The sequence below is a fragment of the Hyalella azteca genome, unplaced genomic scaffold (assembly GCF_000764305.2).
Source record: "Hyalella azteca isolate HAZT.00-mixed unplaced genomic scaffold, Hazt_2.0.2 contig7612, whole genome shotgun sequence".
In the NCBI taxonomy this organism is placed as follows: domain Eukaryota; kingdom Metazoa; phylum Arthropoda; class Malacostraca; order Amphipoda; family Hyalellidae; genus Hyalella; species Hyalella azteca.
The window spans coordinates 38,040-51,442 of NW_025937733.1; the positions used below are offsets into that span (position 1 = coordinate 38,040).

Genomic DNA, 13,403 nt, shown 5'->3' on the forward strand with positions numbered 1-13,403 from the left:
TAACATCGAGAAGAGTTCTACAGCAACAAATGTTTCTGAATGGCTTGTTTCTGGAAGGGGGCCTTGAATGAAAGTGATTTACGTTCATTGAAATTGTTAGCAGGAAACGGTTTTAATCCGTAGTATGAATCTCAAATGTAAGCTTAGACAAAATAATTCAGAAGTATGATATTCTGGCAAATGATCTTTTAACTAGTTGTATACAATGAGGACTGGAATATTTTTATGTTTTTACTATCACTCGTGTTGTTATTTTACTTGCTAATTTAATATGAACATGGATTCAAATTGTTTGAAAAATGGACGTAACATGTCAAAAATGACAGACCTCTTGAACTTCCGACGAGGTGAAGTTTTTGTTGCTTTTATGGCAGGCACTATCTACCGTAACTTCGCGTTTCAAGAGGTAGCGTCTCAAAAGTCATGACTGTCCTTGAAAGCGGAAGAAAAACTCCGCTTTCAGATGAGCGCAAATCTAACGAATCAGAGTCATAAGACAGAGTTTTATGCCACAAACCGCTGTACTATGAGTCAAGTTATACAGATGACCGCAAGCCGGGTTCCTAGCAATCACTACCGAACTCAATGAACACCTCCATAATTTTGCTCCCAGAAAGAACCATTCGCATGAAACAGTTCGAATCGCAACTCACGAGAGTCTCCAGTACAAAAAAAAAAAACTCTGCACTGATGAGATACAAATTTTTAATAATTAATGTTGGTGCAAAAACTTTCTGAAATTTACCTGACAACGTGAAAAGCGTGATTTTCTCAAACCAATATTTGTAAGCAGTACTCATGCTTACGATTTCCTGCTGAGTAAACGATTATAGACGGCAACAGGCACGTTACAATCCAAACTGATTTCTTGTGTCGTCTCTGGAAGAACTGGAGGTCGCTCTTGCTAGATAATGGGCTAAACGCTCTTCAGTAATCATTTGTATTCATCAGAACATTAGAAAGTTCTGCAAGTAACTGTCTCAAAAAGTGTACCAGCATAATTTTTATACATTATTTGTTTATTTTACTTAATTTTTTCACAATATTCTTTTCCTATTAATTGTTATACAGAAGATACTGTTTACCTTTACATACGGACGCTCAACAAAATGCAGAATAGATTCAAGACAGCAATTCGGCACGTTTGCTAATACAACTCAGGAGGGTGACTGAAAGGCTGACAAATATTGACCGCTGCTCTATTATATTGCATTACAGCGCATAAAGACGTTCAACAACTCATCACTTAACTAGGCTGCATTGCAGCGCATCACGGCCTTTAACAACTCACCAGTTAACTATGCTGCATTACAGATCGCCAAGTCGTTCAAAAACTCACCGCTTAACTATGCTGCATTGCAGCGCATCACGACCTTTAACAACTAACCACTTAACTATGCCGCATTACAGATCACCAAGTCGTTCAACAACTTATCACTTAATTAAACTGCATCCCAGAGCATCGCTTGCCCATCAAATAAGATATCGCAGCATCAGCGCCGGCAGCACGAGCGCCACGAGTTTAGGCAAGGCATTGCAGGCGGCTCCGTTGCAGAGTTCTTTGTAGCAAACCTCAACGAAGAGATAGCTTCGTTTTTCTGGATCTACGATGGCATCAGCTGCAACGTCACCTTCTTCCAGGAAATTAGCAGCGATCGCCAGCAGTTCTTCGTTTTTCATGCCCCTTCGCTCATCTTTGTACATTATCACATCTCTAAAGGTGAACGGTCGGCCATTATTATGATCTGCAAAGTCAGCCAAATAGAGGTTCATTATACACCAAAACGGTCAACACTAGGTTTGAATTACAACTTTCTTAATGCACAAGAGTTTTGGTCTTTTAACCAAAGATCGAAATTTAGACAGCTCCTTCTATAGAGACGAATATTTGGTGATGTGCTTGCTAGAGTCGAATAATGCAGTGGAGAAATGCTTCTAAAAATATAATAGTTGTAGTAGATTAGATCATTAGAATCTAATAACTCAATTTTAATAGACGTAATAGAATTGAATAAACTTGTGGTGATAGACTTACTAGGATCGATTTATCATACAGCGACATACATACCAGAATCGAATAATCCAATGATGCGATACTCAGTTGAATTTAGTACCATCGTGATATCCTTACACAAAAAAAATCAAAATTTAATGGTGAATTAATAACTTGAATAAAACCATCCATTGGTGATGAACTCACTAAACTCATATAATGCAAAGGTGATATACACTTACTAGAATCGTATACTCCAATAGTGAGGCATGCAAGAACCATGGACGGGTCATCCGTGGAGTTAGTGTGATGTTCGACGCCTTCTTTTTTGAAGGCGTCGAGGTCACAGTTCTTGTTGTTGACTGTTGAGTTTTCTGGACGGTCCTCAAGAAAGCCGGCGCAGCGGTAACACGTCAGCGAACTTACTGAAATAAGAACTTAGGAGTAATCTTATACGAGGATTCCAATTAGCCCACTGAAATAAGAACTTAGGAGTAATTTTATACGAGGATTCCAATTAGCCTACTGAAATGAAAACTTAGGAGTAATCTTATACGAGGATTCCAATCAACTTACTGATGTAGGAACATGATAATAAATGTATTAAAGCTACCAATAGAACGTTCCCTTGCAGCACCTAGGTTATTAGTGAAACTGCATGAGCACTTGACTTCAAATTATTTTTTGATGTGTCCTGGTTACGTAATCTCAAAATTTCTTGCCATATTGAATTTGACAGGTTCTTAAGCGTCATTGGAATCAATCTAGGAATATAATGCACGATCAGAGGGTCCAGATATCTTTTCTCATATGTACTAACTAAAAAACCGTCTTATTTGTGCATAGGAAATAGTCATGTGAAGCTAATTCCTATATATTTGTGCATAGGAAATAGTCATGTGAAGCTAATTCCTATATGTGCACACTCACATTCTGCAGAGATCTGCACCGCAAGGGTCAGAATTCCTACGCACACTAAAAATGTTGACCCTTTCATCCTGCGTTACGTAGAAATTCTGCGAGAAAGTCCTGAAATAAATCGAGGAAAATAAGTTCATTACAACTTTCAATTAAATTATTGGAGACGACTACTGCATCAGTTATATCCAATTAGGGACACAAGACTTTTTTTAGCATCGTTATAATAACAATAGCTGGTGTATTAATTTCTTGATATAAATCTATAATAAATATTTGATTGTAAAATGGAGACACATGATATTTTTAGTGGAAAATTTATATTTTGAACTGAATACTTATTGGCAAGTCAAGTTGTTGAGTAGATCAAGACGACCCCGATCAGATCATTGAATAATATCCTAGAATCATCATTGCAGGTAAAGTCGAGCACGAATTATGTAAAAAAAATGTTAAGACAGAAGATGGCCAACAAACCGACTAGACTTTGAAACCACCTGTCTAGCAACATTGGCAAGACGGTTGCTAGCCAGCGACTGTATGACTGTTCGACTCTTGATCTATATGCTATCTTGACGGCCTTATAATCCTGGTGTTGGCCAGATGATATGAAATCGACGGAATGTGATACTGCGAGGGATGAGTTCTACAGCGAACTGCGTATGCTCTTGAACAATGGTTGTAAACAGGACTGAAATAGAAGCAAGCCTTGTCGACACTCTCCCCACACGCTTTCAGCAAACATAGCAATTAAAAGCTGAACTTTTTGTACAATTTTTTACGTTTTAGAATCGTCATTAACATGTAATTCCTTCTCATGGACAACCGAATATTTTTAAAATTTAACAATTTACAATTCGCTTCGAGTATCTGGTATTAACCATGTATAATAAAAGAAACAACTTTGAGTTATTCCAATCATTTGAAAATTTGCATCAATATATGAAAATTATATCGAAATATGAGTCATATGATAGTTATATCAATAAATGCTGATAGGATGTGAATAATATTCAAAAGTTATTGTCAAGTTGATTATTTTGCTCAATCTTCATTGAACCGTTACTAACGAACGTATTCTCCTAATCAATGATGCAGGATTGAGCTTATCGAATGTTGCGCACATTATTGTCAATAACTATTTCAAGTTCTTAAAGCTTTTAACTTCAATACATTTTTTTTTTGTTCGATACAGAATATCTGGCAGGTCCTCCGCTATATATCTGGCATATTGTGCCAACGTGGAATCACGTGTCGATATCATTAAGGCTTGCAGGGGGCGTACACCATTGTCAGAAATTATCTCATTGTTCTGACGTTTGCATGATGCGCATTGGCCCTCTCAGCACTGGGCTTATAACGCTCGTAATGAGTACATGAAAATTCCCTGAATCATTCGCTTCAGTACGAGCGGCGCTACGCGGGGATTTGGTAAGCAGGTTCGTTGTCGGGAAGCTGGAAATGCGAAAAGGCGCTTGTGTCCAATTTGTTTTTCGACTGACTCGAAGCAGCAATTTGCATAAGCTTTTCAACTAATGAAAGCTTGTTGAGGACGGAAAATATCGCCCGTATGGCATTATGGTACGCTGATTTTTTTAATTGAAAAAATTAAAATTGAAATAAAATAAAACTTCACTAACTGCTATATGCCATCCAGGCGCATTTTTCCATTCTTACCAGATTTTCATTAGCTGAAGAGCTTATGCAAATTGTTACATCTCTGCTCGTGAAAATGTCTGCACTATTGCAAGACAGTCCTCTCATAGGTTTTTCATAGACATGGGTTATCCACAAATTTTATTAATCATTTCATGCATGCTTTTGAAGAAAAACGATTTTAAATATTGTTTATGTATGCCACTACGGGGAAATGTTTGTGATTCGCCTCAACGTTTCTGTTATTATGTTTTCCAGCTCACATCTTGGTTAGGATAAAAGATAACGAAGCTGAAATTTACAGCAGAAATGTTGCGACCCGTCAGTTTATCTGCAGTGCTCGTCATCCTCGCAATCATTTTCCCCGCAACAAATTCTGGTGAGAGCAAACATTGGCGACAAACACGATTATATAATTTTCAAAAATGTTACATTTTTAATAGTTATAAATGGCTCCTTCCGTGCCATGTATGAAATAATAATTTTTTACCGCACGCTTCAGTTTCAACTCAAAATTTTATTGAATAACTAAATATATCATTTGTCCTGGCTGAAATATTCGCTTTAAGCGTCGATCTTAACTCATTTTACTTGCCTAAACTACCAAACGAAAACCAAGTAGAAAAAATATAACTCAGTACTCACTGCCGTGAGTGACAGAGAGCGCATTTTCTCGTCGACGAAAACTTGAGTTCACGGACAGACGGACGGACAGACGGACGGACGGACATGGCGAGCACAATAGTGCATTTTTTCCATAAATGAGAAAATGCGCTAAAAACATTTCTAACAAAAATCATTTCAGAGGAAAATAAACTGACGTGCTACAACTGTCGGGGGTACAGAGCTGGGGAACTGGAAGACGCGGTTACCAACAACCCCGACTGTGACGTCGACTCCTTCTCACCCACCAGCCTCCATACAGTTACCGAAGTAGAGAAGAACGATACAACCTTCGCCGTCTGTTACACTTTCGTAATAAGAGATGGAGGTAACTTTCATCCAACGGTTTTTCCATGTTTTCTTCTTAAGGTTCTATGTGAATTAGGGTGCATCGAGACCTTTTATACCGTGATCCATCTAAAGAGAATTTATTTGAAGCTTTGCAACAACAGCTCAGTCAATCTGAATAACTGGTGTGTTCCCGTTTCAAAAAAAACGCAATTAATACATGAGTTGTCATATTATAACATTTTTAATAATATGAAATAATTTATCATTTATCGATAGATATTTTGTTGAACTGAAGTTTGTATAATGAGTTCTGCAAATTTTAACACGAAGTTTCCTCAACAGTTCACAATGAAAAACGGCCATACACAAAACGGGGTTTAGCGTACAGCACCATCGTGCCAAATCTGTCCAGTATGGATAGGTTTTTCCGCGATTTATCTTCATTAGACGGAGAAGATGTTTACTCCCGGGCTTCGCCAAGTTCACAAGTGGATTCTGTATCCGCTGGCAAAAAACTTGCGGCAAATATTAACATAAACATTGAAATTTGTCAGGATGATTTGTGCAATAACAAAAATTCAGCTTCGAATTCAGGTCTTCTTTCGTTGCTACTTGTTCTCTGTTTATCAATTATAATAGTATAAATGGAAAATGGTTATTGAACTGCACACTAGTGACACTACGTCAACTATTCAAATTCAAGGCTTTCAAGCTCTCCTACAATTTTGAAGCCACAACTCACAAGCTATCTCCTATTATCTTCTATCTAGTATCTAATTATTAATAAAATGAATGAATTATTTATCCTATTCCTTGATAATCCTATTTACTTGATTTTGTACTTATGTCAACGCTAATGCCTAATACCATCACTCAATGCGCCTTTTAACTTGATATTGAATGATAGAAATGTTCGAAACGTCGTTAACAAAATAAATATGTCCATCGGTAACCTGGTTTTTGATTTGCCAGTTCAAACTAAAAATATTGTTTGATATATTGAAAAAAATAATAAGAACATTGTGAATAAAACAAATTCTGTGGTCTTCAATGAAACCTGCTTGAAAGAAAAAATTCTGCTAACCTTAGCACCTATACTAACTTATTAATAAAAGTATACTATTAGGCATTTGGGCCAGCCACCATGACCCTTGAGATTGAGATTCCCATTCCAATTCCATATGTATAAAAAATGTTTCATTTTAGACTTTAGAGCCTCAGAGGCTCAGCCATGGGGCAATGCTACTGTGCAGAGAGTGGATGGATCATGGATATTGCAAGTCTACCAGATCTTTGGCGACGCTTCAGTAGCAAAATTTATGCCTTCAGAAGATCTTGCTAACACATTTACCACCATGCAGAGGGTGGATGCAGCGTCGGCAATATATGGATTTTTAAGCCCAAAGCGTCGCCAGCCATTTTAAAGATGCGTTGCCGGGTAATTTTTAATGAAAAGCCATTTACGCTGAGTAATGACGAACTATTTACAAGCCACGAACTTATTACAAGGTTGCATGCACNGCCGCGCGTCCATATTTAAACTATTTTAGCTTTCTAAAAGTACGGCACTTTCGGCGCATGGCGCATTTTTTTACCGGCATAGTACGGCGCACCGCGCAAGTCGTTAAAATGACAATATAAATTCCTGCGCACCTGGCACATCTTCCTGACCATGGCATTAGAGTGGTCAGACTGCATTATCACATGTTCAGTTGACACTTGCTGTACAATCAGACTGTTTTTTGGGTAAAATTAGTTATTTGGAGTAACACATGCATGCAACCTTATAAGTAAGTTCGTGGCTTGTAAATAGTTTTTCATTACCGGTACTCAGCGTAAATGGCTTTTCATTAAAAATTACCCGGCGACGCATCTTAAAATTACCCGGTGACGCTTAGGGCTTAAAAACCCATATATTGGCGACGCTGCATCCGCCCTCTGCACCATGGGGGCAATGGACATCATGGCATGGGATTTCATTTGTTAGAAGAAAAATTCTAATTTTGATTGTTATTATGTGGCAATTAATGAATTATTCTTATGCCTAATTTGCATAATATAATATTATATATCCTGTATCCATATTATGCTAGAATATTATGCATAATTTTTTTAAACTTGTGTTGTTGTGTATAAAAATTAAAAACACAAAAATTGAATCATTTCACAGATGGTTCCTGAAGTTGAAAATTCTTGGCAAAACATGCCTTTGTTTTCACAGTTTCATTTTTACAATATAACTACGTACCTACTTTGTACCTTCCACTTCTGAAAGTGCAACTAGGGCATTCCAAAACATTTTTTCTAATATAAGTCCTAAGTTTGAGAGAGTTGTGATTTTTATCAAGAAATTATGGCTCCAAAATTCTCAAGAGTCTTGCCTCTTATATTTATTTTATCATTTGCTTTTGATTGTTTATTTCATTTACGGTACTTTAATAAACTCTAAGCAAAAAAATGATGATTTATATTTTTCTCACCTTTATTATAAGCTTGATAATAATTTTCTGTTTTAGCAGCAATGTCTTGATTCTCAAAATTATATTTAGGATTTCCTTTTTGGATTTCTGTTAAAAGTTGATTCAGCTCCTATTTGTATGAATAAAATTTTTCAAATTAAAATTATTTTTTCCTGATAATGTCTAAGATATATATATATATATACATTTGAAGTGTAGATAGGTATATATATAGTTAGCCTAAGTTAGGTTTAATTTGTTCAGTTCATGATAATGAAATTTTACTTATAAGTTAAGAGTCAAATAATACTTATAGGTTTCATTTCTGTACTACCGTATTAGCAGATCAGTCAGAATGAAACAAGTCTGCCTCATAGTTTCTTTGCTTTTCTAGAAATTCTAACTTAGTTGAGCTATATACATCTAATGAATAGAGTATTTTGATATTTTTTAAAATTATTTATTGAATTGAAACCAAATGCCACAATTTTCTCATCTATTTAAAGAAATTTTTAAAATAGTTATTTGGTCTTCTATAGTCTTCATTAGGATCTTCATAATGTCTCCACTAAAATTATCTTGGTAAGTTTGTGCAGTCAACTTGTAAATTTAATCTACTGTATTGGCATTTTTATGAATATACCATTATACCTACATCTTTGTAATTTATTTGCTTTTCAATAAGCACCAGGAAATTATATGATTTTATCATGCATCTGGAATGACATATATACAAATATTTCATCTTCATATAGAATGGTCTCACTTTGGTACATTTTCTTAACTATTATCAGAAATCTAAAAGCACTTCATGAATGCTTATACTGGCATGTATATACAGTATGGTATCTATGACAAGGAATTTTCTGATAAACATTTCAGTAATGGTCTTTCGCCAACTTGAGGACATACTGTTCATAGTATAACATCCACTAATTTTTTTGGGTTCACAGGGTGCGGCACATCCTCAAAGGTCTTCTCTTGGTTTTGGCAGCTACAATTTTCTACAATGAATGGCTGGCTTTAAAATTTGAAATGCAGTCATGGGAGGCCATGGCTGTTGGTCAACACTATGGCAAAGGCGTTGCTGCTCGTGTGCTGCTTGTGGCTGATCCTCAAATGCTCAGTCCATTGTCTGAGCCATACTTCCCTCTCAGTTTATTAGCCATTTGGGATGCTAATCGGTGGGTGCATTGTATGCTTTTTTACAAGCTTTTAGTGTTAACCATTTTGTGATTTGCTTCACTGATTAACTTTGATTATGATTATGCATTTGCTTTTTATGTTTGTGTATTACTGTTGGTTGAATTTAAATTTATTGTAACTATTCAGTACAAAGTTTTGATCATCACACTCACTGATGACTGCCTGGCATTGAGAAAAACTTGGGTAGAATATCTTAACTGTTTGTCCTTTGTGGTTTGGTTTTAATTAAATGTTTACTATGTTGCTTACAAATTTTTTGTCCAAGTCTCAACTCATGAGAACATGCAGCCTTTTTTTAGTGCTGGTTTGTGTGAGGTGCCCATTGGTCTTACAGTTTCATGAGGAGAGGCTTTCAAGCTGCTCTGAGCACTGCCAAGCCTGATGTTGTAGTATTCCTGGGAGACTTACTCAATGATGGCAGTGTTGCAAGTGATAGCGAGTTTAATAACATGAAAAATAATTTCCTCGCTGACTTTGCTGTACCTGAAACTGTCAAGGTGAGTGCCCAATGCCCATGTTGCTTTTTAGTATACCTACCAAATTACCATTCATCTCAGTACCTAGATAAGGGAAAAATGTTTTCTTCGCTGGTTTCAAGAAAGTAAATTGAGTTAATTTGAATGCATTCTGTTGTGTTATGATGCAAGTTACTTGATTATGTAGTCTCTATGACATAAAACTTTGATTAGTAAGTAATTTCCATCATATATTCTTATCATTTTCATGGATGTTTTCTACTACATATTTTTCATGCAAAATGTAATCTTCAGTTTGGGCATAGTTGTGGCTTCCTGATTTTGCTTTCTTTTTTTTTTTAGGTGCTTTTCCTATGTTAAACTGCCATTGCTATTCATTTCACCTTGTCATTTGCCTATCACAACAGTTCGCCCAAAATTACAACTCCTTCCCTATGCATACTATCCTATCTGCATTACTGGTATATCAAATCTTTTCTTTACTTTTGAATGCAATAACTTGCTCATAGCTCCTAATTCATGAATGTTCCAAATTCTTTGAGCAAAGTCCTTGCTTGGAGGAATGCATGCATAATTACCGGTATGTACTAGTCTAAAATTGTATCAAATACCGTATGCTGAGAAACGATAGTAAATTGCTTGCATAAAGTGGCTTTGATATTTTATAATATAATTTTGAATGCTCCTAGCATGTATGAATGATTACTACCTTTTGCTGGAGCAAGAAACATTTTGCAATCTCATTTCACTTATGAGCAGCTTGTGATCTACCTGCCTGGTGACAATGATGTTGGTGGAGAAGCTGGCGACTTGCTTACTGTGGCTAAAATTGCGCGGTTCCAAAAAGCTTTCCCTATGCCCAGCAGTCTGCACTACATGTTCATGGAGATGGTACCAGTGAGTGAATCATTAGCCAAACATGGTTTTTAATACGTATTTGCTTCTGCTAATATTCTCATGTCCCTCTGCTTTAAATTTGTAAAAAGGAAATAGTTTGTTTCAAGCTTACTGACTTGCTTAAGGTATTTTCAGTTTGCTCTATTTTATTTGGTTGGAAGATATTTTGATGATTGCATTTGTAATATTTTTGTATGAAATCGAATTGCTGTAAATTTTTAACATTATCCCATAGAATAAGAACTATAATCATTTTTCATGTTTTTTGATAGATGATTTTGCATTGCTACAGTTGGTTGATAGATGAAAATAATTATATACTAAATTTACTTGAGGAGGATTAAATTTTAATTCCACTTATAGGTATTAGTATTAAATGTGTGCTTGCAGGTGAGTCCTGCTCTAGGAAGCTCCAGTCCCCCAATATTGGAGACCCCGCCTGGAGTACTGCGGCTGTTGCTTTCGCACTCCCCTCTCCTGCCCAGCACTCTCAACAGGAAGGTCTCTCACCAATTCCAAATACATGCTAGAAGAGAGTTTGAAACTCTCAAATAAGTGTCCCTTAACTTAATCTGAAGGTTATGATCATGTCTTGAATGATTGAAAACGTTAAACATGATTCATAAATTTTATCATTTAAAAATTAATCATTCATCAAAATGCAATAAAAATTTGCAATTTTTAGCGCATTTTCTCATTTATGGAAAAAATGCACTATTGTGCTCGCCATGTCCGTCTGTCCGTCCGTCTGTCCGTCCGTCTGTCTGTCCGTGACCTCAAGTTTTCGTCGACGAGAAAATGCGCTCTCTGTCACTCACTGCAGTGAGTACTGAGTTATATTTTTGGATATATTTGCTATCAATGTGATAGTTATTTTTAGTGCAAAATTTATTTTAATATTGCAGAGGCTACAAGCTGAGAAACCAACATTAATTTTCTCGGGCCATTTCCACGAGTCATTCCATTTCTCTGGCGACAAAAGCAAGTTCCATGCGTCGAAGTTCTGGCCGTTCAACGAGCGCGGTACTGTGCTCAACTTCACGTTATTCTCCGACGAGGTCCACGAGATTATCGTACCTACATGCAACTACAGGATGGGGAAAAAGTCTTATGGCTTTGGCCTCGCAGTCCTAGGTTAATAAATGTAACTTTTACACTTGAGCATCTGCGCATTACAGATGGGTTTATCATCTACTCGCGTGAATATGTGGATAACATCAACATAGCTTAATATTAATTTATTATTGTAGAAGCTTGAACGTTATCTCAAAAAAACTTGAAATCTGGTAATTATTCATGTTTGGCTAAGTTTTCTTTCAGGAATATTTGCCTGCAGCGAAAATTGTGCATGCAAATTTCAATTCTAATTGGTCTTTTCAAATTTTCTGGATACTTGAGCAAGCTTACTTTTTGAACATTATTAGCATCAAATATTTTTCACACAAAACTGATACCAAAGTTTTTAAAGCCATATGATGTGCAAGCTTAATCGTTAATATGTTTCAGACAGCACAGGTTGGCTGGAATACGGTGTGTTGTGGCTGCCTTCGCGATTCTGGCAGCTGCAGTTGTACTGTTGCATCATGAGCCTAATGTTCCTCTTGCTGCTACTTCCGAACATCTTACGGCTGTGCTACGCAGTGTACTGCTACAGCAAGCTGCTCTGCCGCAGTACTGCTCATCAAAACCCGGCTACAAAATTAACTCAAACGCGGAAAGGCTACGTTCAGCTTGTCCCATTGCCCTGATTATCTCCCTCTGCATTCACTCCAGCTTGATATAATTGATACTCGTCAAGTCCTTTTAATTCACGAGTCTCTACCTTAGTGCCTACTATTGTTGCGTCACAGTGACGTAATGTCCCGTTGAAGTCAACCCTGCCGTTCTTATAATGAGGCACACGTTCAACTATTACTGACGTTGCCTTATCATTCTCCGTCTTGTTCAATGCTGGTCTGTTCTTAATTCCCGTGCTTTAGACAAGGAATGAAGAACAAATATCCTGAGAACTATGTAATCTCAAATGAATATACATTTTGTAATCTTTTTTCCTTCTACATCTACTTAGAATCTCAAACCTGAACTCAAATAATCTCACACTTGAACTAGTCCGTCATCATTCCATTCAATTAAGTGAATCTAACGTTTTTTATCGATTTATATCAATGTTTATTAAGCTAAATCGTAACTTATCATGTCTCGTAATAAGTATAGCATTTGTGGCCTTTATTGGGTCGTTTGTGTTTTTTCACTAGAGTCGATTTGTCAGTAACATCATGATAAATTTACGTGGAGTTTACGCATCAATTTACGCCGTAAATAATTTAAAACGTCGCTATAAAAATGTGTCGTAGAGCTATTTTACTCTAAGCGTTCTAACTAGACATCACTTATACTACCGCCAAAGTTCATTTATGCCGGAAACATTTAGACTTAGTCCGAGTTACTCATAGTGGTCATATCGGCACAGGGGTTCTCAAATTTTTTTCAAGTGATCGTAAACTGATGCATCTATAGTTATCTGATCTGTATAGTTTAAGTGACCCATGTTTGTGAGCGTTGTAGCAAGACTGGAATAGCTTATAGGATAAGAATAACTGGTGGCCATGCACTGCTGCTGAGATCTGATCGCTGCTTCTTTCTCACCAGCTTCAATTCGCTGGCTATTTGAAACTTCCGCGCTTTGTGCACAATCTAGGATTTTCTTTTAAATCTGCAACTCATACGTTCATGTTATAGAAGTGTTCTACGAATCAAAAATATTATTGTCACCTTATGAATCAGTACTCCGTGAGTGGTAATCAACGGCGCAGTCTGTGAATAACTCAAAACTACGACTGATCT

At 36.6% G+C, this 13,403-nt stretch overlaps 3 protein-coding genes across 3 annotated transcripts; 2 read left to right on the forward strand and 1 right to left on the reverse strand.

Annotated features, from left to right (window-relative positions):
- Positions 1-677: 677 nt before the first annotated feature.
- Positions 678-3,022, reverse strand: LOC108682991. Its single transcript, XM_018172263.1, has 3 exons — positions 2,924-3,022; positions 2,236-2,418; positions 678-1,745 (listed from the first exon to the last, which is right to left on the reverse strand). Exons 1-3 carry the CDS (start codon positions 2,988-2,990, stop codon positions 1,474-1,476), a joined length of 522 nt encoding a protein of 173 aa, XP_018027752.1. The 5' UTR covers positions 2,991-3,022; the 3' UTR covers positions 678-1,473.
- Positions 3,023-4,275: 1,253 nt separating this feature from the next.
- LOC108682992 lies at positions 4,276-6,333 on the forward strand. The gene is made up of 4 exons (XM_018172264.2): positions 4,276-4,342; positions 4,826-4,946; positions 5,373-5,558; positions 5,864-6,333. Exons 2-4 carry the CDS (start codon positions 4,877-4,879, stop codon positions 6,163-6,165), a joined length of 558 nt encoding a protein of 185 aa, XP_018027753.1. The 5' UTR covers positions 4,276-4,342; positions 4,826-4,876; the 3' UTR covers positions 6,166-6,333.
- A 1,987-nt stretch (positions 6,334-8,320) lies between these two features.
- On the forward strand, positions 8,321-12,786 carry LOC108682996 (uncharacterized protein C630.12). The gene is made up of 7 exons (XM_018172267.2): positions 8,321-8,562; positions 8,934-9,164; positions 9,521-9,683; positions 10,422-10,559; positions 10,950-11,060; positions 11,465-11,693; positions 12,066-12,786. Exons 1-7 carry the CDS (start codon positions 8,459-8,461, stop codon positions 12,305-12,307), a joined length of 1,218 nt encoding a protein of 405 aa, XP_018027756.1. The 5' UTR covers positions 8,321-8,458; the 3' UTR covers positions 12,308-12,786.
- Positions 12,787-13,403: the final 617 nt, after the last annotated feature.